Source organism: Magallana gigas, chromosome 2 (genome assembly GCF_963853765.1).
Source record: "Magallana gigas chromosome 2, xbMagGiga1.1, whole genome shotgun sequence".
In the NCBI taxonomy this organism is placed as follows: domain Eukaryota; kingdom Metazoa; phylum Mollusca; class Bivalvia; order Ostreida; family Ostreidae; genus Magallana; species Magallana gigas.
The window spans coordinates 54,690,350-54,713,824 of record NC_088854.1 but is presented as its reverse complement, the minus strand read 5'-3'; the positions used below and the strand labels follow the sequence as shown (position 1 = coordinate 54,713,824).

At 34.1% G+C, this 23,475-nt stretch overlaps 1 protein-coding gene across 2 annotated transcripts; it reads left to right on the top strand.

The window, feature by feature from the left end:
* The first annotated feature begins 1,797 nt into the window (after positions 1 to 1,797).
* Positions 1,798 to 23,475, top strand: LOC105332153 (uncharacterized). 2 transcript variants are annotated; one of them, XM_066077293.1, is made up of 9 exons: positions 1,810 to 1,852; positions 1,968 to 2,044; positions 18,914 to 19,012; positions 19,510 to 19,661; positions 20,060 to 21,269; positions 21,611 to 21,748; positions 22,135 to 22,233; positions 22,369 to 22,460; positions 22,992 to 23,475. In XM_066077293.1, the coding sequence occupies exons 2-9, from the start codon at positions 1,981 to 1,983 to the stop codon at positions 23,367 to 23,369; spliced, it is 2,232 nt and encodes a 743-aa protein (XP_065933365.1). In that variant the 5' UTR covers positions 1,810 to 1,852; positions 1,968 to 1,980; the 3' UTR covers positions 23,370 to 23,475. The 2 variants fall into 2 exon arrangements, with proteins under 2 accessions (XP_011432911.3, XP_065933365.1); XM_011434609.4 differs by lacking the exons at positions 18,914 to 19,012; positions 19,510 to 19,661; positions 20,060 to 21,269; ... (2 more) ...; positions 22,369 to 22,460; positions 22,992 to 23,475 and adding exons at positions 7,177 to 7,331; positions 7,451 to 8,666; positions 9,081 to 9,218; ... (1 more) ...; positions 9,792 to 9,883; positions 10,339 to 11,581 and having other exon boundaries at positions 1,798 to 1,852.

Genomic DNA, 23,475 nt, shown 5'->3' with positions numbered 1-23,475 from the left:
TGTCATTGTACTGTCATTGGTGTCATCTTTGTCCTAAACTATTCACATTTTCATCTTCTTGCCAATTTCAACCAAACTTGGCCGAAAGCATCATGTTATTGAACGAAGGTAGTCAGTCTGTTTCAATGAATGAAAACGTATTCTTAAAGATAAAAGTAGTTCTGGATTATTGAAAATTTTGTAGGTATTTTTTTTTAATTTCTTCGCTAAAACCATTCGGCCAGAGAAGCTCAAACTTAAGTAGATTCAAGTTTGTTCATCATCATTCCTGGGGGACACAACAGGGAGTTCAATTTTTACATTGGTATATATTGAGAATAATCTTTTGTGTAGTCTCAAATTTGTTCAAATAACCATCACCTGGGTTATAAAGGTAAGGCCACAACGAGGGTAATTTTTTTCCACAGGAATATAGAGAAAAATCTAAAAACATAACTGGCCAAAAAACTAACACTTGTATGGAACTCATGACCCCAGAGGTAAGGTGGGACCACAATGGTGGTGAATTAATAGCAACAAAACCTGAAACAACAAAAGACAAAAAAACATTCTTAACTTGCGGATATGTTGAGAAATATGTCGAGAAAACGCCTGTCTCTATTTAAGTACTGACAGCTAGCTGTGTGGGAATGAACAACAATACGAATTTTCTGTAGAGCTACAGATCTGCAGCAACATATTTATGTTTTTCTAAATTGCTACGTAGATGGACATTCACGATTTCTCAGTTTATTAATTCAGCAAATTATATAACTATAATCATATCTAAAATGTTCTTGATACATTTGTACAAATCAAGATGAAAGTATCATTGAAATTCACAAATGTTGCATCACAGTTTTGTCCGTTGTCTCAAAGCCGTGTGTCTGATGGACGTGTGTATGGTCCAGCCGTTCACAGTTTGTAATGTGTAATTATCATTTAGTGTCAGAATCAATCAGTTGTCAACTTGATTATCAACTCCATATCTGTATAGATTGAGACAAAACACACGTATGAAAAAAAAAAATAAAGTTTGTGGGAATTGTGACTTGTTCGATACGTTTGTGTCTAAAAAAATTATTTTTAAGTACACACGAGACGCATCTTCCACTATTTTATATGTTTTCTATTTCCACAATGTAAAGATTTCCACAAGGTAATTCCGTGATGATATTTCATGTTATACTTTGAATACATATTTATATATCTACATTCACCAAATATGATGCTCTCTATTTCTTACGGAAAATGATTGTAATTCATAGCTTTTTTAAACTGACAGTCCTGGCCGAAATATACACTCCCCGTATATCAATCTGTCGAAACCTTCTTTGACTTGAAAAAATCAAGGGGCTGCACGAAATGATCATGATTATTTCAGACTCGAATTCCAATTTGATTAAGATTAACGTACTGATGTACATTAACAATTCTATACTCTTTACGATCAATTCATTTATAATTTGTTATAAAAAAAGATCTAGATGCGTTCTTCGAAGATTCATGCCGTTTTGAAGGTAGTGATCATTGCAGAAAATAGCCTGCATGTTAATATGCCCCGAAATTTTTGGCATAAACAGGTTAAGTGCAAATAGATAAGGTGTAATTCTTTCATGGAAATTATCTGAAATTGAGAAACGCATCATGTGTCCTAAATACACGCAATATTAATCACTAGACAAAGCATTTTTGAAAATGAATATTTATCAGGACGCAAGTCGAACCTATGTTTTATCTTATAAATTACAAACCGACCAATCAGGGCCAAGAATCGATTTTTTAAAATATGTACATATTCATGTACTTAAATAGATTGAAAAATGACGCATAACTCAGAGGACATCGAATCATATAGAGGAAACAATCGAAGGTGAGAGTTTCCAAACTCAAATGATTATCATACTAATTGAAATCTTATTAAAACATTTTTTTCTTTTGTAAAATAATCTAATGTTATGTTCTGATCTTTCATATTTTCTCTGCAGTACTTGAGGAAAAATGGATAAGTCATCTTCAAGTTTGAGTTCTTTAGCCATCACAAACCTTGCGCTGAATGGGAAAGGTAAATATATGACTTTTTCTCCCATCCTGTTTTTTTCTCTATAGGTATGAAATGCATGTTTGTACATATATCTTTAATTATCACCTTTCAAGAATTCTCAATCTACAGATCGATAGAAATCCTTTGTTTATAATCAAGTATCCAGAGATGTTTAGTATTTTTTAATGGTACTTACCAATCAAGGTTGTATGGGACATCTGTCGATATTAATGTGGATAAAAAACATTATAATCAGAATAATATCACCGCTTCAGAATTTTCAAAGTTTACAATATTTAACCAAGAAATACGTTTTAAAAAAATTTTGGAAAGGTAGAAACCCATTGCATGCGCTACGCTGTGAGATGACAAACGCTGGAAAGAAAGTATTTATAAAATTATACTGGATTTTATTGTTTTTTTCTATAAATAGTACGTCACAATATGGAGGTGCATGTCCCATACCACCTTAAATTAAACTAAATTAGACGCGAAGAACACAAGCTACCTACTCACTAGAAATATTTATAAATATAAATATATAGAAATAAAAAAACCTTTCTTGAATAGAAAATGAACTAAAAACAAGATAGATTAAATGGAGGGAGTTTTGTGTTGATTTCCATTAAATCAATATAAACTAATGATTCCCCTCTCGGAAAAGAATATCTACATATTAAATGTTAATGCATGTAAATAAACTATTTTTTTCTCTCTCTCTCTCTCTCTCTCCATTTACAAGCTATGCTATCAATCATCGATTCTAATTGTTCTTATTCATTAAAAATATGTATAGATGAAAAATTCCAATCAGGATTAAAATTTTACATAAAAACTGTGTATTTGAAAGTTGATGAGACGTGTATAGACAATATAAAGCCGACCAATCATCGTTTTAAGATGTATTCATTTCTTTTTACTAATTAAACATTTTTTCTCAAAAAGTCAAACATGGACTAATGGACAGTTAAATACGAGTTTACTAGTATTAGTATAAGAAACAAACTAAAGTAATAATGAATGCTATAATGGTTTGTCCAGCAAGAACTCAGTAAAATACACGTTCGGTCTTTCTCAAATTAGTTAAGGTAAAGTAACATGTCGAATTAATATTTCTAATTTCATTTCAACGACTAAAATTTTGTCACATACATACCTAAAAATCGGATTCTACGGTGTTAATTAAATGGCCATCTAATGCGATTAAATGACTTGTAAGCAAGTAAATATTTGGAGAAAGACGATGAAATCTTACTTATGTCAGAATTAAAGCTTGAAGTTAATTAAATTCTCTAAGAGCTCTTGTCCAATCTGACTTTGGTATAAGAATTTTCTGTTGATACTGACTTTCAAACCAATATTACACCATACAAGATTAATCTGCAATAATAGTATGCCTGTGTTTGTAAAAGTGTCTAAGGATATTGTCTCATGTACTTCTTAAATCATCATCATCATCATCGTATCATGATTATTATCGTCTTATATGTTAGATTTATATACAACTAGTACAACATTAACATCGCCATTGTAAACGCTACAAACACCATCAACTTTGAACTTGACAGAAACGGGAAAATGATTGGCCAGAAGATATTGGTTTTATTTTTCTTACTTATATCAGTATTTAAATATTATGCACCAAGTTCAAAAAACATTGATGTGGCCATTACATGTAGTTGTAAATGTTAAAAGCATTTATTATTTAAATATTGCTGCTGATATTCGGAAATATATATAAACGGAATCAGCATTATTATACCTGTGTAACTTGCTGTTTGACTATAAGAAATTAGCTCACTTTTACTCACAAATACAAAACCATGGAATTCTATTTTGAATAACTCCCTTCCTGCACACACTGTCTTAGTATAGAACCGCTCGATTCCATAAACAGCGACTATTACTGTCTAAGTATCGTTCAGCCTGATCCAATAGACAGCAACTATCACTGTCGTGGTATGGAGCAGCCCGATCCCATAGACAGCGACTATCGAGAAAACTAAGAGTTCTGGAATGGATAGGTTTAACCTAGTTTGGATTTGTTTCCACTCTGTGGTTTTTTTGGTTCCTTTTTTAAATTCATTTATTAATGTTTTCATAACTATTATTTTGTTATGTGCTTCACTACACGTATTCCTGATTGCTCTCGTCATTTTTAATACCAAAGGATAGTGCTATAGATCATGCAGAGAAAATATTATTTGTCTGGACATTTTATAAGAAATGAGGAATTTGAGTATTTTGAGGTGATAATTTTGTTCGGGGCGAGGACAAAGCCAATAAAACCCAAAGGGCTTTATGAAAGATTTGATCACGCCCTGACCGTATTTGACCACCTCATATTATTCAAAGAATGATTCCTAATTACTTATATTCATATAATAATTAGCAATTAGAGTTTTGACATGTTTATGTGATTTTCATTTCTTTTAATTTTGCAAACTCCTCTTGAGCCCCAAGAATACGTCATTTTTATTTATTGGACTGAACAATAAACAATCAATTCTTAGTGTTATACCACAAACACACTGAAAAATATAAATCAATAAAAACACTTAGAACTCTGATAAAATTATGATATTTTAAATTGTTTTCCTAAACCATAGCATCAATACAAATTCAGTATACAATTTATATCAGTGAATCAAATAAAGTAGTTGCCGTTATTTACAGTTTGTCTTATCTCTTCCGAGGTGGAGAAACCCCCACAAGTTATTCGCTTGATATCGTAGATAAGGTGACAAACACACACACACACACACACACACGCACACACACACACACACACACACACACATATATATATATATATATACGTGTATATATCATATTACTGCCATATAAATCGAGTATCGGTTTCTAGTATCGTGCTTCTCAGTTATATAATATTTATACCACCATCGTATACTAAGTACATCGGTGAAATTTTAATATACATGTACTATATATTTAGATTTTACCATTATCATGAATAACCATCCCTCGTAGCTTTCAGGAGTATTAGTATACCTATATTTCTACTGCCATCATTGACAATAACGGTATCTATTTTTACCACCAATGTGTATTAGTATAATATACTATATTTTTGTGATCGGCTTCGGCCGATCACGAAGCCGATCACAGTTGTATCTTTATGAGGCATCCGGCAAAATTTACCATTTGCGCACGCATTGCGCTTTGCACTATTTTATTTACTATGCAATGAAAACCTCATTTAAATCTTAAATTACAGGTGCAGTCTTCTGTAGATTACTAAAAACGTTACTCTAATCCGTTTGCCTTGAAAATAAAACGTTAATACAGTTACATAGAAAAGGATTGAAATTATGTTTTTCTTGACATATGCGTAAAAATATTTATCTTATAGGGAGAATAATTCGCCTACTAAAGCATATTCATGCCTTGCTATTTCGGAAATCAACAAAACGGTGCAACGTTGTAGCGTAATGCTTAGCAATTCATTAACAGAGCTTAAGTGTTATTACATTCCGATCATTCCATTACAGGGACTTGGACACGATTTTAGACCAAAATTTTCTTTTTCTTTTTTCATGTATAAAATGGTTAACTTGCTCATTTTGAATGATTGACCAAAATTTGAATGCTGAAACTCTTTACGTGTTTTAAGAGAAATACTGAGGCAAGAAATCATTGTTATGTAAACAAGACTCGATCGAGTCATATATTTGTTTACAAATAATGTTAAGTATGGAATTACATTTCTTTGACCAAATGACTCATGGCAAACAAGGTAAACTGATTCAATGTGTTCATAGATAATATGATAAACAGAAAAAAGCAACATTTGATTGAGACTTATACCAATAAAACACATATGTAAACCATAACAAAGCTCGAGTTTTGTTTACAAAACAAAGATTTTTAAACTCTATATCTTGCCTATATTTCAATATTTGACTTTCAAATTTTGAAAAAGCATTAAAAGTACCCATATTAACTATTTTAAACATTAAAATTGGAAATTTTTTTGAAATTTTGAGCTCAAATCGTGTCCAAGTCCCTTTAAAGAGGCATGGTCACGATTTTGGTCAAATTTTATTTTTATGTTTTTATTATTTACAATGCGTTAGAAGTGCATTTCTAACGATCAAATTAAATTTGAGAGTCATTCGTAGAGTTATAAGCAAGATACAGGGCTCACAATTCTTTGTCATGTAAACAAGGCTCGTGCCCTGTTTTTGTTTACATAGGTTCAATATACCAGTAAAAAATCGTTTTCCAGGTTTTTTTTCTATCTTTTTATTTATTTTAAGGATAGATAAACAGTTCCTAACGTTTAACACATTCGTTTTAGATCTAAAACTGAAATTTTTACTTCCACGTTCAAAATGTAAACAAACGCTTTGTTCACATAGTTAAGAATTTCAAGCTCTGTAACTCGCTTATAACTCAACAAATGAAACTCAAATTTCGGTTGCCCATTAGAATTGCCTTTCTGAAGCATTGTAAATATTAAAATCGGAAAAATAATTTTTGAACTAAATCGTGACCATGCCCCTTTAAAGGGAATACTTGTTTACATGTTCATATACTCTCTATAATTATTTTGATTTTTTCATCACAAATCACTATAACAAAGATAAGTTTATATTTTTACTCCCATCATGAAATATCAAAATATATACATTCTATTGGTGTATATTTTTAGATTGAACATCACCGAATAAAATTATATTAAGCAATTAACAAGAATATTTTAAATTAATCAAAACATGTTTTATATCATACCCGTTATATATATATATATATAAAGCAACGAAATAAAGACTTAGAATGGGCGATTCAAGGTTCAGAAAATATCTTGTACTAGTATTTATTTTTAAAGACGTTGTCTGTCGACATAAATAAGTGAACATTTGCCTACTAACGGTGTATCTAAACCTCGGCTTTTAGTGCCTTTGGCATTGTCTTCCTCTTGTAACGGGGCACGGCTTTTGTAACCGGTCTTGTTACATTAAAGGTAAGTATCTAGATATTCTGAACAAACTATTTAGAAATATCACGAGAATTTCAAGAAAAGCAATAAAGTAGCGATAATGTGGAAATCTAAACAAACGTTCGCGTTAAACATTTACTAGGCGTGTCGTCAAATTCTTTTCATGGCGCAACCAAATTCTTTTTTTCAGGCAACATTTGTAACACTGTGCCGGTCAGTAACCGGGGTAAGAGGGTACAGATGGTTAAGATGCTCTGCCTAACAGTTCTGCCTATACTGGCTCTCTGGAGCTATTGTGTCTACCAGCTTACCGACATCGTGGCTACCAAAACAGACAATGCAAAGGTTATTCTGTAATTTACACATTGAATGGATAAGCATTTTTGCATGAATATGGTTAAACAGTTCTAAACATTAAAAATGCGACCCAACTGTAGGTTCTATTTTTTTTACCATTATTTTAGGTTCGCGAGTCCTTAGAATTCAGCATTGAAGTAGGACGGCTGATTCATCATTTGCAAAAGGAACGTGATCTCAGTATATTGTATCTGAGTGCTCTTGGACCCGATACCAAAACTTTTCTCATCAAGGAGTACCAAATTACAGACGAGTCCATTGAAAGCATTGCCAAATGGCCCGGAAACTTGGATATATTTAATCGCGATGCATTCCGGTCCAAGAGCAAGATGCTTCAACACTTAGGTCAACACCGACAACAGTTAAACCAAATGTCCTCGAATATCAACAAAGAAATGACGTTCTACACATCTATTATTGACATCATCATTTTCTGGGGCTACAAATCCATTGTTGAGTCTAAATTTGCAGTGGTATGGAAATCGCTCGTTGGTTTTCAGAAAATTACAGCTGCCAAAGAAGATTTGGGTTTGGAGAGAGCACTTGGAACCATGTTTTATGCTCGCGGTGGGTTTGAAACTCATCTGCAATTTGAGCAATACAACATGAAAATATTTGGTTTTCAATCTAACTATAAAACAGCTCGTCTGTACTCTCCAGACGTTGACTACATTGGATCTTACGGCATCGTCTCCTACGGTAGGAACGTCAGCATTGTCTTAAATAATTATCGTTCCTACATCCAAGACCACGGAGAAGAGGAACAAAAACAATCCAAAATCGACATGAGGAGTGCCCGGTGGTTTTACGATAATACATCTCTATATCTGGACACTCTGCTCAGTCTACAGACTTCTCTTGGCAACATTTGTCTTCAGAAGGTAGACAAGATACTGCAAGACTCTAATCGAGACCTCATTATAAGCTCCTGTGTCTTGGTCTTTGTTTTGATATCGTGTTCTTTGGTCATCCTCAGTACTGAAAGTTTAACCAGCAACATACAGAAATACGCCGTGATTCTAGTTGACAAAACGAAGGAATTGAACTTCGAGAAAAAGAGGACAGACTCCTTGTTATATCAGATGGTACCAAAAGAAGTAGCGGACAAGTTAAAGAAGAAGGAAGGAATCGAAGCAGAGTTTTTCAAATCAGTAACTGTTCTATTTTCTGACATTCACGGCTTTTCCCTTCTGTCAATAACCTTACAGCCTTTGGAAATTGTCCAGCTTCTGAACGCTCTCTATGGCGCCATCGACATTCTCCTTGACAACAGGGACTTGTACAAAGTGGAGACAATCAATGACTCTTACATGGTGGTTTCAGGTGAGATAAATTTGTAGATAGTGAAAGACAACAATCAAACCGTCCCGATTACAGTAAAACACGGTTATACCGAAGTGCCAGGAACAAGCATTAATTGTTACTTATATACAACTTGTAATTGTAACTTGTTATATCTTATGATTTTGCAATATCTAAAGATTAGGGAACTACATATATCTTCGCTGTAAGCGTGAATTTGTTATAACCGTGTTCTTTATAACAATGTTTTACTCTTTGACTAAAGCACTAATTGCATCTAACACTGTTGCTTATTTCATCAATTCTAAAGTGATCAAAGTCTCAAGTTTTCTATCAATTTCCATTTTCTGATATTTCTGATTTTATTATCTATGTGTAGATGTTCTGCTCTTTGTTGAACGTGTTTAGAAATCATGCATGTCTTTTTCGTCAAAGGTTTGCCACATCGCAACAACAATAAACACGTGATTGAGATAGCTGAATTTGCTCTGTCTGTTCAAAGAATGATGAGGGAGCATGCATTCTCCAATAGAGAAAAGGGCACTATTCAACTCAGGATCGGAATAAATACGGGTAATGAACCATACGGGTAATGAACTCTCATTTGGATGATTAATGATACATTTATGTATTCAGAACTTTAGACTCGTTTACAGCACTGAGGGTCTCTTTGGGTGTTGTAGGTCCATGTATGGCGGGAATAGTGGGCTCCACGTTGCCCCGCTATTGCTTGTTCGGTGACACTGTCAATACCGCGTCAAGGATGAAGTCTCACAGCCAGCGTATGTATACATGTCTTCATTTCTAGTAAACAGATCAAACCGCTCCATTCTCTTGACTGTTTTTTTTTAAATAGACGAGTGTTGAACATTCTTTTGTAAGAGGACCCGATGGTCGTGGCCATTTTTAGACTCTTTTGACCTTCTTAAGAAGAACTCTATATAAAAACATGTTTTAGATTGCTAAATACATAATATTTAAACAATTAGAAAACACGTGATTGCCAATTTGTTGTCCACCCAACCTCCCTAAAATGACTTTTTTAAAAACTAAATATATAATTTGTAATAGAAAAATACGTGATTCGTTGTATACCTTGATTTAATGTGGTAAAAAATTTATACAGGAGATTATGCTTGTTTACAGCTAGTAAGATACATATCAGTCATACATCCTACGTACTTCTATCCAAGACCGGCAACTATGTAATGAAGAAGCGTGGAACCATTGACATTAAGGTAATTCTACATCCGAAATCTTCCACATAAACAATCTAATAATCTAGCTATTGCTGGGTTTCGCTGGACCCAAATGGCGATGAATTGACTCATATTCAAACTGTTGTTCCGACTCGTTTGATGTTTTTTATAGACTAAAACAGTCACTGTTCATAAACCTCCTCTTTTTTAAGAGGTGTCTTAAATAAACGGAGGACTATAGATTGGTCGTAATTTAATAATCGAACCCTTGACTTTGAACACAAAAAAAAGCATTGCATACCACTTAATTATAACTATTCTATCAATCTCTTCTCTTCAAAAACCTCTCTAAATAGAATCGACTCGAAAATATTCAGTAGCTGAGTTTTTTAATACACATACTCACCCCTCTCTCTCTCTCTCTCTCACTCTCTCTCTGCATTTACATAAATTAACAATTTATTGTAAGTTATCAATGTATCATGTTCTTGTAGGGTAAAGGTGAGATGGTGACCTACTGGTTGGTTCAGTCCATGTCCAGCAGCGGAAGTCTGGCCGAGAGCCCGGTGTCGGACAGCAGCGCCAATAATGACCTGCCCGGAGAGATTACCCACAATAGATATGCCCTGGGGGCTCTGAGCTACAATCCTCTGCCTGGGAGAAAGACAAAAAAGGACGAGAAGGTCACGGCAAGAGTGCCACCTAGCGGCGTAACGAAGGTTGCTGAAAAGAAACACACCATTGGCAAACAGAAAGCTAGGCAGTTAGAAGAAGAAAATGAGAGTGATGAAAATGGAGAGGGTCAAACGGCTACTCCTCTTCAAAAGGAAGAGAGAGACAAAATGATCATGCCTGTTGACCTTCAAGAATCGCAGGCCGACCTTCACACGCAGTGACAAGGTCATTTCACCTGCAGCTGTAGCAGCCGACAGTTTTATTGTTCAGGATGTTGTTTATTTAACCAGTAGTCTTCAAGATTAACAAGAACATGTTTGATATCTTATTAGAACCGTTTTAACAAGAGTTTGGACTTTGGGCAGTCCGTATCAAACTCAAACTTGATGGAGACGGATGTTCTTATGATTAACTGCCCAGTCATTGGCTGATAGATTTAAATTTAAGGGCATTAAACACAACGGCACCTGTCCGACTTCATCCACTAGGGTTGTATTTTTCAGTTTAAACAGCATCAATTTTACTCAAAAAATAAATATGATTTCGACAGTCTATGAAATTGTTAGCTTCTTTCAGTGAACCAGAAAGAAGGCACTCAACATTAAATTTTCAACATTTTCACAATTGAATATTTACATAGTAACTGATATAATGTTTTGGTCCATACATTACAAAATCGATTTGTAGTGTATTCATAGACAAAGACACTGAAAATATAAATATATTGTAATGAATATTGAGATGTTGGCGTACTTTGAGTGCAGGTGCCGGTGATTCAGAGACCACAACCAATTTAATACGATTAATACTAAAACGATATTATGTGCAATTTGATAAAATTATTGTTTGTGATTATAAATAGTATTGATCAATTATTGAGCAATACAATTCATTAAACTTACTGAAACCAAGAAATATGAATTTGGCCAGGTCATTGTCATTGATAAAATTGATATTTCCTCACCGGAAGAAATGTTGCGTTTGTAAATATAAGATATATCTTATTGCATTTTTATGTCATTGTGCAACTCGCCTGTATATGTTAAAATAAAATGTCGTACAGCAAAGAAATATGTATTGTGTTACAATATATAATTCACCCACATTTATATATTTATTCTACATTTATCTCCAAAATGACTTACAATTATGTTATATATTACATTTAACTGCCACTTCAAATTATTCCTGGTTCCAATATTGATTTTTATGATGGAATTCAAGCTCATTATAATTTGTTATGAATTTTATCCTTGCATATGATTGTCTTTATCACTGAAACATCTCACGATATCCATGCACTATATGATACAGTTACAGCACCATTTCAGCTGTCCAAATACCGTGCAATCCCCAAGCATCATTACATTTTATAATACAGTTACAGCGCCATTTCAGCTGTCCAAATACCGTGCAATCTCCAAGCATCATCATTACATTTTATAATACAGTTACATCGCCATTTCAGCTGTCCAAATACCGTGCAATCCCCAAGCATGATTACATTTTATAATACAGTTACAGCGCCATTTCAGCTGTCCAATGGCCGTGCAATCTCCAAGCATCATCATCACACTTTATAATACAGTTACAGCGCCATTTCAGCTGTCCAATGGCCGTGCAATCTCCAAGCATCATCATCACACTTTATAATACAGTTACAATGTCATTTCAGCTGTCCAATTGCCGTGCAATCCCCAAGCATCATCAGGAGCAGCGTCACTTATACCTCTCCTGGGTCAGTCTGATCATAGACAGTTAAAAACAACAAATGAAAATGTTTTGGAAACTTCAAGTCTTCCATATTCAATATCAAATATACGAAGGACAAAAAGGGCAACATTCAAAATATGTTTAAATCGTTATTACGAGAAAAGATCTCGTAATTAAAAGAAAAGATCTCGTTATTACGGGTCAATTATCTCGTTATTACGAGAAAAGATATCGTAATTATACGAGAAAAAAATCTCGTTATTAGGGAAACAAATTTATACAATGGTGTGTGGTTTTTTTGTACATCATGTACTCTCTGAGTCTCTTTATGTAAAATGGATGAATATATAATAAGAAATTAATTAAATTAGTTAAAGACATTTTAGAAAAGGGACAAAGCAGATTGATTAATAAATTAATTGACCAATTTATTGATATGAAGGGTAATTTGTTTTCAGTCTCTAAAATGTTAAAATACAACAACAATTATTTCAATTATAGGTTGTCCATGAATACGGGGTAATGAATAAAACTTTACAGTTATCTGTAACTCATGGGACTGTGTTTTTATGACTAGTATCAAATAAAATATACAACATGACTACTTTATTAAATATATCGGAAAGGACGCTAGGACCTCCTAGTATTTACTTCAGAGTGGAATAGTAATATATGCTGAAAGGTAAAAATTACCATGAAGTTCTTTCCACTTATTCATATTTGATAAAATGTTAAATCCGATCATTTTAAGTAGAAATTAATAAATGATGATTGTTGTTATTCAAAATCATCATAATTCAATTAACATTTCTTGAAAGAAAAAAATAGACTGAAAGGGTGAATCAATCGACTTTAGGGTCTAGATTTGATGAACGAGGACACTTATTATAAATGTATTTTTTCCACAGTTATAATATTTCAAATAATTACTACTATGTAATTATCAAAACGAGATTTTTTCTCGTAATTATGACATTATTAACCTGAAATAACGAGATCTTTTCTCGTAATTTTAGGAGATCTTTTTTTGTATTTTCGAGATCTTTTCTCGTAAAAACGAGATGATTAACTCGTTATTACGATATAAAAATATTTTTATGTGTCCCTATTCGTCTTTCGTAAATTGCAGACCTATTCCTCTGTAAATTAGTAGAATTCTAGGGTCCGATGATTTGTAAATACGATGGATCTATGTGGTAACCACGACGTTATAGCGGGTCATTATTTTAATATGGAAATTGATGTTTTATTTGAATTCTTAAACTTATACAATTGCTCGTAAATACATGTACATGGATAGAGTCAGTAACATTTGATGTCAAAAACCTTTCTTTTCATTGGAAAATATTTATGTTCTATATACAAGTATGTGATAACAAGTTTTCATCAAATCAGCCATCAATCCAAATTTGAAAACGTTAGCCATAAAATGGCCGTTAAAAAGAAAAAAACCCATCATACTAAGGTAATAGAACCATTTTAACAAGACCTTGGACTTTCAGTAGGTTGTAACGATCTATTTCTTGCGTCAAAACAAGTTAAAATGACGCCGGTGTCTAGCGAAATTTACACCGATTGCGTAGACTTTGCTCAAAAGCCAGACAAATCCTGTTGATTTCAAAGAGCCATGGCTGAATGGCCTACAATGAAACAGACAGACCTACGTCACATTGCCGTTTGGCTCAACAGCCCAAAGTCCAAGCGCATGTTAAGTGGTTCTATTTGTTCTAAAAATGGTCATGATCATCACCTAAAAGTTGGATAGCTACATTTATCATTATATAAACTAGATGATACACCGCGAAAGTGCGGGAATAACATTATTTTAATACAAAGCTTAACATGTTGAACCCTATTTTTTTTTCATTTTTGTACATACTTTGTCCGAATTTTTCCTTATCTAAATCCTTTAAAATTAAAATAAAAAAAACTGCATTGTTGGATATTTAGAAGAGCGGGCAAGGATGAAATATCTATCATAACTTAAATAGTATTAATTGTTCCTTTTTATTTATTAATTTTTGGGAGTTGATTTTAATCAACTCTCCTATGCAGTTACTCTGGCAAACCGAAACCGAAACAGTGTTTGGACCTGAGCACAAATCATCACCGCTGACAAGAGTTAGTTCTTGAAAATAACCGATAAATTCTATTTTATGTACGCTGAAGCATTTTTTTTAAAGGAAACTTATTTATAAATACCTAGGAAATAGTCAGATTTTAAATAGTACGAACAATTTAGAAGTTTTATGCAGTCGTATGTATTCCTACGCCAGATTTCAATATAGTCTAGTTCAACCATCGGCTGTCTCCGACAAGCAGAGAGTCAGTCTATATTTAGAGGTCGCATCATCAAGCTATCACGTGACCTGGTATCTCTTACTTGTCGGAGATTAACGGAGACAGCCGAGCATCTGGTTGAACGAGACTAGAGTTCATTATTGGTTGGATCCATACACTTTTTGAAATATTTCGAATACCGATACATAGTTTGATGAAATCAATTCTATTTTACACAAATATTATACAACATGATTCATATGAGGTTTTCTCGAAATTCTTGTCGGAAAAGTCCAAGAATCCATATTATTAAAATGTGTGTAATTTAAATAGAGATTATAAATTACTTGCCAAGCAAAATAACATATCGTTGATTTTAAGATAAATAATAATCGATAAAATCAACTCCCGTCAGTACTTCAGTACTTTGATTTGTATTAATCATAATCTGATCCAAGGTAGATGTATCTGCATAATGAAAACGTCCTACACTTTTCGTTAATTAGTCAATCCGCGTTCTTGGTTACCCCGTTCTGGAATTATCTAACCCATTCTCCCACCAGAGGTCGTGCTTCGCAAGCGAATGAGTATCAAAACTAAAATCGCCCACTAAAGAAACGAATTGACTAATTTATTTATTCAACATTTGTCAAACTGAACTTTTATATTCTCTAAATAGGCTCATCGTAAATATATTAGTCTATACGTAATCATTGATTATTATTCCTTTGCAAGTATATATCTAGATCGAAACTATCCCTGACTTGGATCCGCCAAAGCGTGTCCACCACCTTACTCTCATTTTTGCTATTTCGCTTGTTTATCGAAAATGAAAGTAGGTTTTTCACAATAATAACTTCTCAGTTAAGGTGGCTCTATACACCACTTTTTGATGACGCAGTACGCAAAAAAGTAAACATGGAAGCATGCAATTTCGGTACTGACTGATTTAAACTGACGCGAGTCGAATGGGGACCGCTCTTTGGAAAAATTTGTTAAATGAATAGATTTAATTTGATACTTGGAAAATTCATTACTTACAAGGAATGTGTAGTATAATTTATCGAAATAAACAATAAAATCAAGAATAGTTTTTTAAATAGTTTCTTTCCCGTCATCAACATCTTACAGCGTACCGCAGAGGCTTAGTGGGTTCACTACGAACCTGTAGGTCATGAGTTCGAATCCCGGAGAGGACATTAAAATTTTTAACTTTCCAAAATTTTCCAAAACGTATTATTTGGTTGATTACTGGGAAAGAAAATTCTAAACCGGTGAGAGTATATCAGTTATAATATACTTTAATCTACATTAATATCGACAGATGTTCCTGACCATCTTAAGGGGATGGGAGGGTGGCTTTGAATTTCTCTCAGTTTGGGATACATAAATCCTATTAGTTAATTTTCCCCTTTCTTTATTTCACTTGGTTTTGCATTAAAGCGAATACACTCACCTATATAGGCCTATAATGAAAAATGTATGTATAAATGTATGTATGTATGTAGCGAATTCCAACATCATATTTAGGAAATTTTCTTCAACTCAGAAATGAAAAAAAGTCCCCAAGGTTTTTGGGCCTTGGGACTTAGAAACGATAACTCTTACCCGAGGAACTTTCATACCAAATAAAATTTAAAATATTTTTTGGTGTTTATTTGCAATGATTTTCATTCAATTTTTTATGTCACATCCATTAAAATACATTTTCTTATAACATCAAGCAGCATTTTAGATGACTTGTCAACAGAGTAGGAAAATATGAAAAATTATGTTTTGGGGAAATACTAAACAAAATTGCAATAATAACATTTTTGATTGTGAAGAAGTGTTATATTTTTTTTAGGTGTCCGAAGGAAATATCCATCAAATGATAAAAAAAGAACTACATATGATAAGAGTTAAATTTGGCCCCCGTAATTCGCCATTTTTTAAAGTGTTTCTGGTACAATAAAATGTCATGTTATATTTTAGAAGAGTTGATGTAAAATATATTTTTCACCCATTTATTTGATTATTTGCACTCACTGCCAGTATATGACGTCAGAAGTGACGCCATTTCTATAATTCAATCAAAATCAGTCAAAAATTGACATTTTTCTTATCTTTTTATGAATGGGAAATATAGAGCGCATGCCTGAACAAGGAAATTTTTTTTGTCACATATTAGTCTTGGCTAGATACATCTCTGATTAAAATATTTTGTTTGTTCAAGCATGCGCTCTATGTTATCTGAAAGAAAAACTGCTTGAAAACAAGCTGTTAAATGCTCAAACTGCAAAAATGGCGGGAAAAGGTTGTCTTTACGATGTCATATTTCTGAACTGTGGGCAGTTGAATCAAAATGAATATTATGTAAAAACATCACATATATATCTGTACAAAGAAAACAAAAAATTACAGTAAAATGATGATATTCATTTTAGGGGGCCATTTTAGGCCCATATCATATATACATATGTAGTCCTTTCTCTTAATTTGATAATAGTTGACTTTTAATAAATTCTTTTACAAAAACACGAATAAACATTAAAAAATTCTTTAAAAATACTTATAGAATCCCTATCATCATTTTGATATTTGATAAGCATATGTTTTGTGGTATTCTTTTGAAAATTGGAATAAACTGTGGGGGAATAGAGCCACCTTAAGGAGGTTGGCATCTGAAATAATAGTAATGCCAATCACCCGAAAACCACTGGGATATAAATATGGGGACCTAAAATGTTCATTTATTTTATTTGTGACCAATGTCACATGCCATTTTTTGGAAATATAGGGCCCCAAACAAAAATAATAATTTTCCTGAAATTTTTGCTAAAGGTTGACATGGAAATTGAAAATTTGAAGAAATCAAACAAATATTTATAGTTTTAATTATTATTTGGCTATAATTTTAATACAGTATGAAGTTGAACACATGTACGTAGTGACTATAGAAGTAATATCTAAGTCAAAGTTTAAAAATTCTTGCTTTACTGGTGGCTTCAAAAGCCAGTACACAATGAACACAACAACAGATGTTACAAAATTTTGGAGTAATGAGATTATGACGCAAATAAAAAAAAATTATAGTAATGTCACCTTTCCAAAACTTTGCATACAAATAGACATACATTTAATGTCTCATTTAAAAGTAAAACAAGTAGGGGTCACATCTCAAAAATTTGACTCAGAGATATAGCATGAAATAAGCTAATTTTAGGTCAAAATTGGAGTTATAACTGCATGATTTTTTCTTTACTTCTATGAAATATAAGCTAAATATTCCAAAATATATCGATAGAAATATCAAAATACTATTCAAATGTATTTTTTAGATTATCATGAATATATCGTAATACACAAACTATCTAGAAGTTTGGTCTCCGCTGAAAATTAGGAAGCTAAAGTAACAGCACTCTAAAACTAGTGGATTTATGAAAATTGTTTATTTCCTTCTTGAAAACCTTCCGCCACAAAATATAGTCCCTTACTAAACTCTGTAAAAATGTAATTTTTAAAGAAACAATTTTATACAGTATAGTTTATTTGGCGTTGTAAAATATAAATATACTACTATAATGAATATGTGATGCAGAATTTTTAGACTAGAAGTGACCCAAAATGGCTATCCAAAACCTAATAAGCGAACCTCTTAAAAATACAATTATACCTTACGGACATCATCTCTCATGTTTTGAAATACCAAAGGTGTAAGCAAGTACTGTGGTGCAGGCTTTTTGGAGTTTATTTTAAAATGCCTTAATTTATAAGTATAGATAGTGCCTGTTTCAACGAGTAACAGTTGAAATTGACACCCTATTACCTGTCTACCTATTATCTAATAATATTATAATACATAATATATTATTATAATATATAATATTAGATTTTTACAATGATGCGATATAAAAATTGCCATGTTATGATTTTTATACCGATCGAAGCCCGCCTCGCGAAGCGCGGCTTAATGGTAACACGTATATATAAGAAAATCAGTGAAAAATGAGAGTTGAATCAGGGATACAAAAGGCCAAAAAAAATTTCTTCCAGTCCTGGGCGCCGCCATATTGGCCGCCAGTTTGTTTTGAAAAGGTAAGTAAAAAGTAAAAAAAAAAAAAATTGACACCCCGAGAAAACCATTGTCAACCTCCGCTTCGCGTCGGTTGACAATGGTTTTCTCGGGGTGTCAATTTCAACTGTTACCCTCCCAAACAGGCACTATTTAAATAGTATTACTCAACTATTTTCCCAGCGAATCAGTTTCACATAAGAACCGGTTTTTACCAATTCCTTATAATTTCGTAATATAAATGTCGATACTACCTGCTTTGCCTTATTGGAAAATTCATAAGCACAACCAGTGTGCACAATCAGGGATAGTCTGGCAGTAACAAGCAATTAACACTACCTTTACAGACACACTGGGGAAGAATCTGAAGATGTCCGACTTCAACAAGTCTTGTTCGAGCCTGGGATCTCTTGCCGTATCAGCCATGAATTTCCCCGTAGGAAAAGGTATACATTTTTTCACTCATTAAACTGTTTATCTCAATTTTCAATTTAAATTTTTCGCAGGCATATGTACATGATCAAGTAAATCTGTTATTAATTGTCAAAATTCATCTAAGAAATAATGTTGAAAAAATCTGAAAAGTAAAAAATTAAGTATATTAATTCTTTAAAAAAAATTAATATAACTGATAATAAAATTCATGGAATAAAATCGTATTTTTAGAATAAATATATTGTTCGTTTTTGCAAGGATGTTGCGACAATAGTTTGCCAGAGGTAACCTCTCTCATCTCATATGTGGTCGCCTTCAAATATAAAATGTTTAACAACAGTTTACATAAAATTTGCACCAAACTTATAAATTAACATTCTTCTAGAATTCTAGAAATTACTATGAATCATTTCATTTGCACTGGGATAAAACGCATTGTACAACAACACCACAACAGTTTTTAGTAAAATACTCATCTGTTTTTGAAGTTTGATTGGTCCGTTTTCAGGACCGTGTCTGTCTTCCCCCGCCTCTGACCGAGGGAAGAGGATCCAGCTGATTAAGATGTTGTCACTGACCATGGTCCCCATACTGGGTCTGTGGGTGTTCTGTGTGTACCAGCTGGCGGACATTGTCAAGATCAAACAGGACCACGAAAAGGTTAGTCCACCATCTACCTAGCTTAACCATGCGCGCTCATCGGCAATGGTCCATAAATCCGGAGAATTATTTGTTCGAATTATATATTTGGCCTTTATGTTATTTGTAGTTGAAATGAAATTTCTATTTCTTAAATGTTATTATCAGTGGTTTAAGGAACTGTTCACTTATAATCAATTAAAACTCAACTAAGCATTTAGTTTTGTAAAAACATTTGGATATCATACTAAGAATAATTTTCATTCAAATGGACAAAATTTATATGATGGCTACTGAAAATTATCGAGCTAAGTATAGGAAAAACTAATACATATCAATTTACATGTAGGGATCATTTGTTTTCAGTCAGATTTCGAAAGAATCATATTTTCACCATTGTTTTACGTATGATTTTTCAGTCCTTAGAATCGCTGACCTTCAGTGTCGATGTTGGCAAATTGATCCACCACCTTCAGAACGAGAGAGACCTGAGCATCCTATTCATGAGTGCCCTGGGCCCTGACACCAGGTCCTTTCTATTTCACGAGTACTCAGTTACTGACAGTTTTATAGAGAGTTTGGATATGTGGCCAGGAAACCTGGACCGCTTCGATCGAAAAGAGTTCCGATCAAAAATAGATATGCTAACACATCTCGCTCGTCACCGCCAGAACCTTGAAGGTTCCTCGATCGACCAAGAGTACAAGTTTTACTCCTCCATTATCGATATCGTGGTCTTGTGGGGGTACCAGAGCATCAACGAGTCCAAATTCGCCATCATCTGGAAATCATTTGTCGCTTTTCAGAAAATAACAATGGCGAAAGAGAATCTCGGGGTGGAGCGAGCATTTGGAACGATGTTTTTCTCCCAAGGTGGGTTTGACACCCATGAGCAATTTGAAATCTACAACATCAACAGTTTCGGTTTTCAGGAGAATTATGAATCTGCCAGAATGTACTCGAGCTCTGTGGACTACCTGGAATCGTACCAAACCAACACTTTCGGCGCCAACACTTCCAGAGTTATCAATGAATTCCGCTATCAGATTAGGACGTTTGGTGAGGAGGCGAGAGATCCCAGTAGAATAGATCTACTGAAGGCCCGCTGGCACTATGACAACGTTACCAAGTACCTGGACACACTCTTGAATCTACAGAGTACCCTGGGGTACATCTGTAAGGCGAACCTAACGGATCTTCTCAAAAGAAGTAAGACCGACGTGATCATCAACTCTTGCCTCCTGGTCTTTGTGCTGGTGGCGTGTTCTTTTGTCATATTCAGCATCGAGAACCTGACCAGCAGCATACAGAGGTACGCCGGGATATTGGTGGACAGAACCAAAGAGCTGAGCGTTGAGAAGAGGCGAACCGACTCCCTGCTGTATCAAATGATCCCAAAGTCTGTGGCCAAAAAGTTAAAGAAGAATAATAGCATAAACGCCGAGTACTTCAACTCCGTGACCGTGTTCTTCTCGGATATCGAGGGTTTCTCTCGGATCTCACTGTCCCTGCCTCCCCTGCGATTGGTGGAGCTCCTGAACTGTCTGTACGGGGCCATCGACAACCTGGTAGACCAAAGGAACCTGTACAAAGTGGAGACCATCAACGACTCCTATATGATTGTCTCAGGTACACCACGTGGTCTTAACCCCCAAAACTCAACAAAACCACGTAGCAACCGGGGAAGGGGGTCAATTCAGTCCACTTTTTAGAGACAGTATAAATTTAGTCATGAAATGAAAATTCGGTATCGCATACATGCTATAATAGACAATGAGTTCGAACGCACCCTAAACCTACACTAACGCTACCACGAATTTTGAATTTGAGGTTTTGCAAAGTTTGTATCAGTTTTGTCTTCCTGTCAAAAAATTGTTGAGCTGGTCTGGCCTATCCACTTTGAAAAAAAACAACTGTTACACTCTAGATTCAAATTTTATTAAAAGCCTAATGTTTTTCTCATTCTCCAGGTTTACCGAAGAGAAACAACGATCACCACGCATCTGAGATCGCAAATTTTGCACTGGCCTTACTACATTTGATGAAAAATAAAACCTTTCTAGAGTTCGGTAGACGCCACATACAGCTGAGGATTGGCATTAACTCTGGTAATTAATTTAACTAATTCATAGCGTTCAAACTATATCTATGATCATATTAAATGGGTGTTTTGCAATTTTTAAATAACAAAAATAAGTCATCGCCATATTTCAGACATTGTTTGATAATCAATTGGATTGACTTGTAGATTATTTCCATGTAATATGTGTTTTATATAATTATATTTGTGTATGCAAGTGTGCTGATAAAAAGTTTTCGACAAGCAATTCTGGTATACCGGTATACAGCGGTATTCGATCTTTTTAAGCTTCAAAATATGCAAATGATTACAATAATATCCATCTTTATGACTGAAAACTTAAAAAAATAAAATTATGAAAAATTGGCTACATTGAAATTTTGAAAAAAGACTTATTGATTCATCATCTGACAGGTCCATGCATGGCGGGAATAGTCGGGTCAAAGCTTCCCCGGTATTGCCTGTTTGGGGACACCATCAATGTGGCATCAAGAATGAAATCTAACGGACTGCGTAAGTAATACAATGTAACTTCAATATCCTAATACAGTAAAAATTATAAATGCATTGTAAAAACAATGATTCATTGTATCAAATTAAAATAACTGAAAACAAACATCAATTAATAGTCTTACATCTGTTGAACAGCAAACCAAATCCACATCAGTCACTCAACTTACACATTGTTGGCAAAAACAGGAAAATATGCTATGATGAAACGTGGAAACATTAGTGTAAAGGTATGTGATATTTGTCAGGTAGACACTTTGGTTTTTCTATCATTTTGCTCCCATGCGGAGGCAATGGGACCAAAGTCAAACTGGATGTAAGTAATATGGCATTTAAATACCAAAGCATTTTGTTATACTTTCATGTTAAATACTGAAATCTGTTTGGTTTAGACGCAGTTCATAATCTGTTCTATTACCCTCAGCGTTAGCAACGCACTTAGCAACGGGTAACATTACGAATTGTTACATGCGCGAAAATCATGCGCGTACGGTTCGCCTTAGAATTCACGTTATTTCTATCTTAAAGCAGTGATGTTTTCTTTAAAATTAAGACATTCAGTGTAACAAAATAAATAGTGCCTGTTTGGGAGGATAACAGTTGAAATTGACACCCCTCGAAAACCATTGTCAACCTCCGCTTCGCGTCGGTTGACAATGGTTTTCTCGGGGTGTCTATTTCAACTGTTACCCTCCCAAACAGGCACTATTTATATAGTGTTCTACTTTCCACTGAATGCCGACTTTTGTTTTTATTTTCAGGGTAAAGGAGAAATGTCAACGTACTGGCTGACCGATGTTCATCGATCACCATTCGAAAGTTGCGGCGTCAATTCGAGCGTGTCAACATTTTCTAGTTCTAGTTTCGGCATGGTCTGTGACATGCTTCAAGATGGCGGGTCGTGGATGCAGGCTCCGGGAATGGAACATTCCACAAAGAGCCTCTCAGCGTCTGATCTCAGAAATTTGGCGCAATCTTCAGTGAAGACGACTACACCCATTTCAATGTCGGTCAGCGGTGATCGGCCGCCAGATTTCAACACTTTCAGAAACTTCATCGGAAGAAGGAAGACGGAGATCTGCATTGACGAAATGACGGAGAAGGAGAAGAGTGAACGGAGCTTAGAGTCTCAAGCTTAAAGGGAACTCCATGGACAAACTGTGTCTGCCTTCATTTTTCAATTAAGAAATGTACACTGTATATATGGATATGTTTTAACCACATTATTAAACAAAAATATTCGAA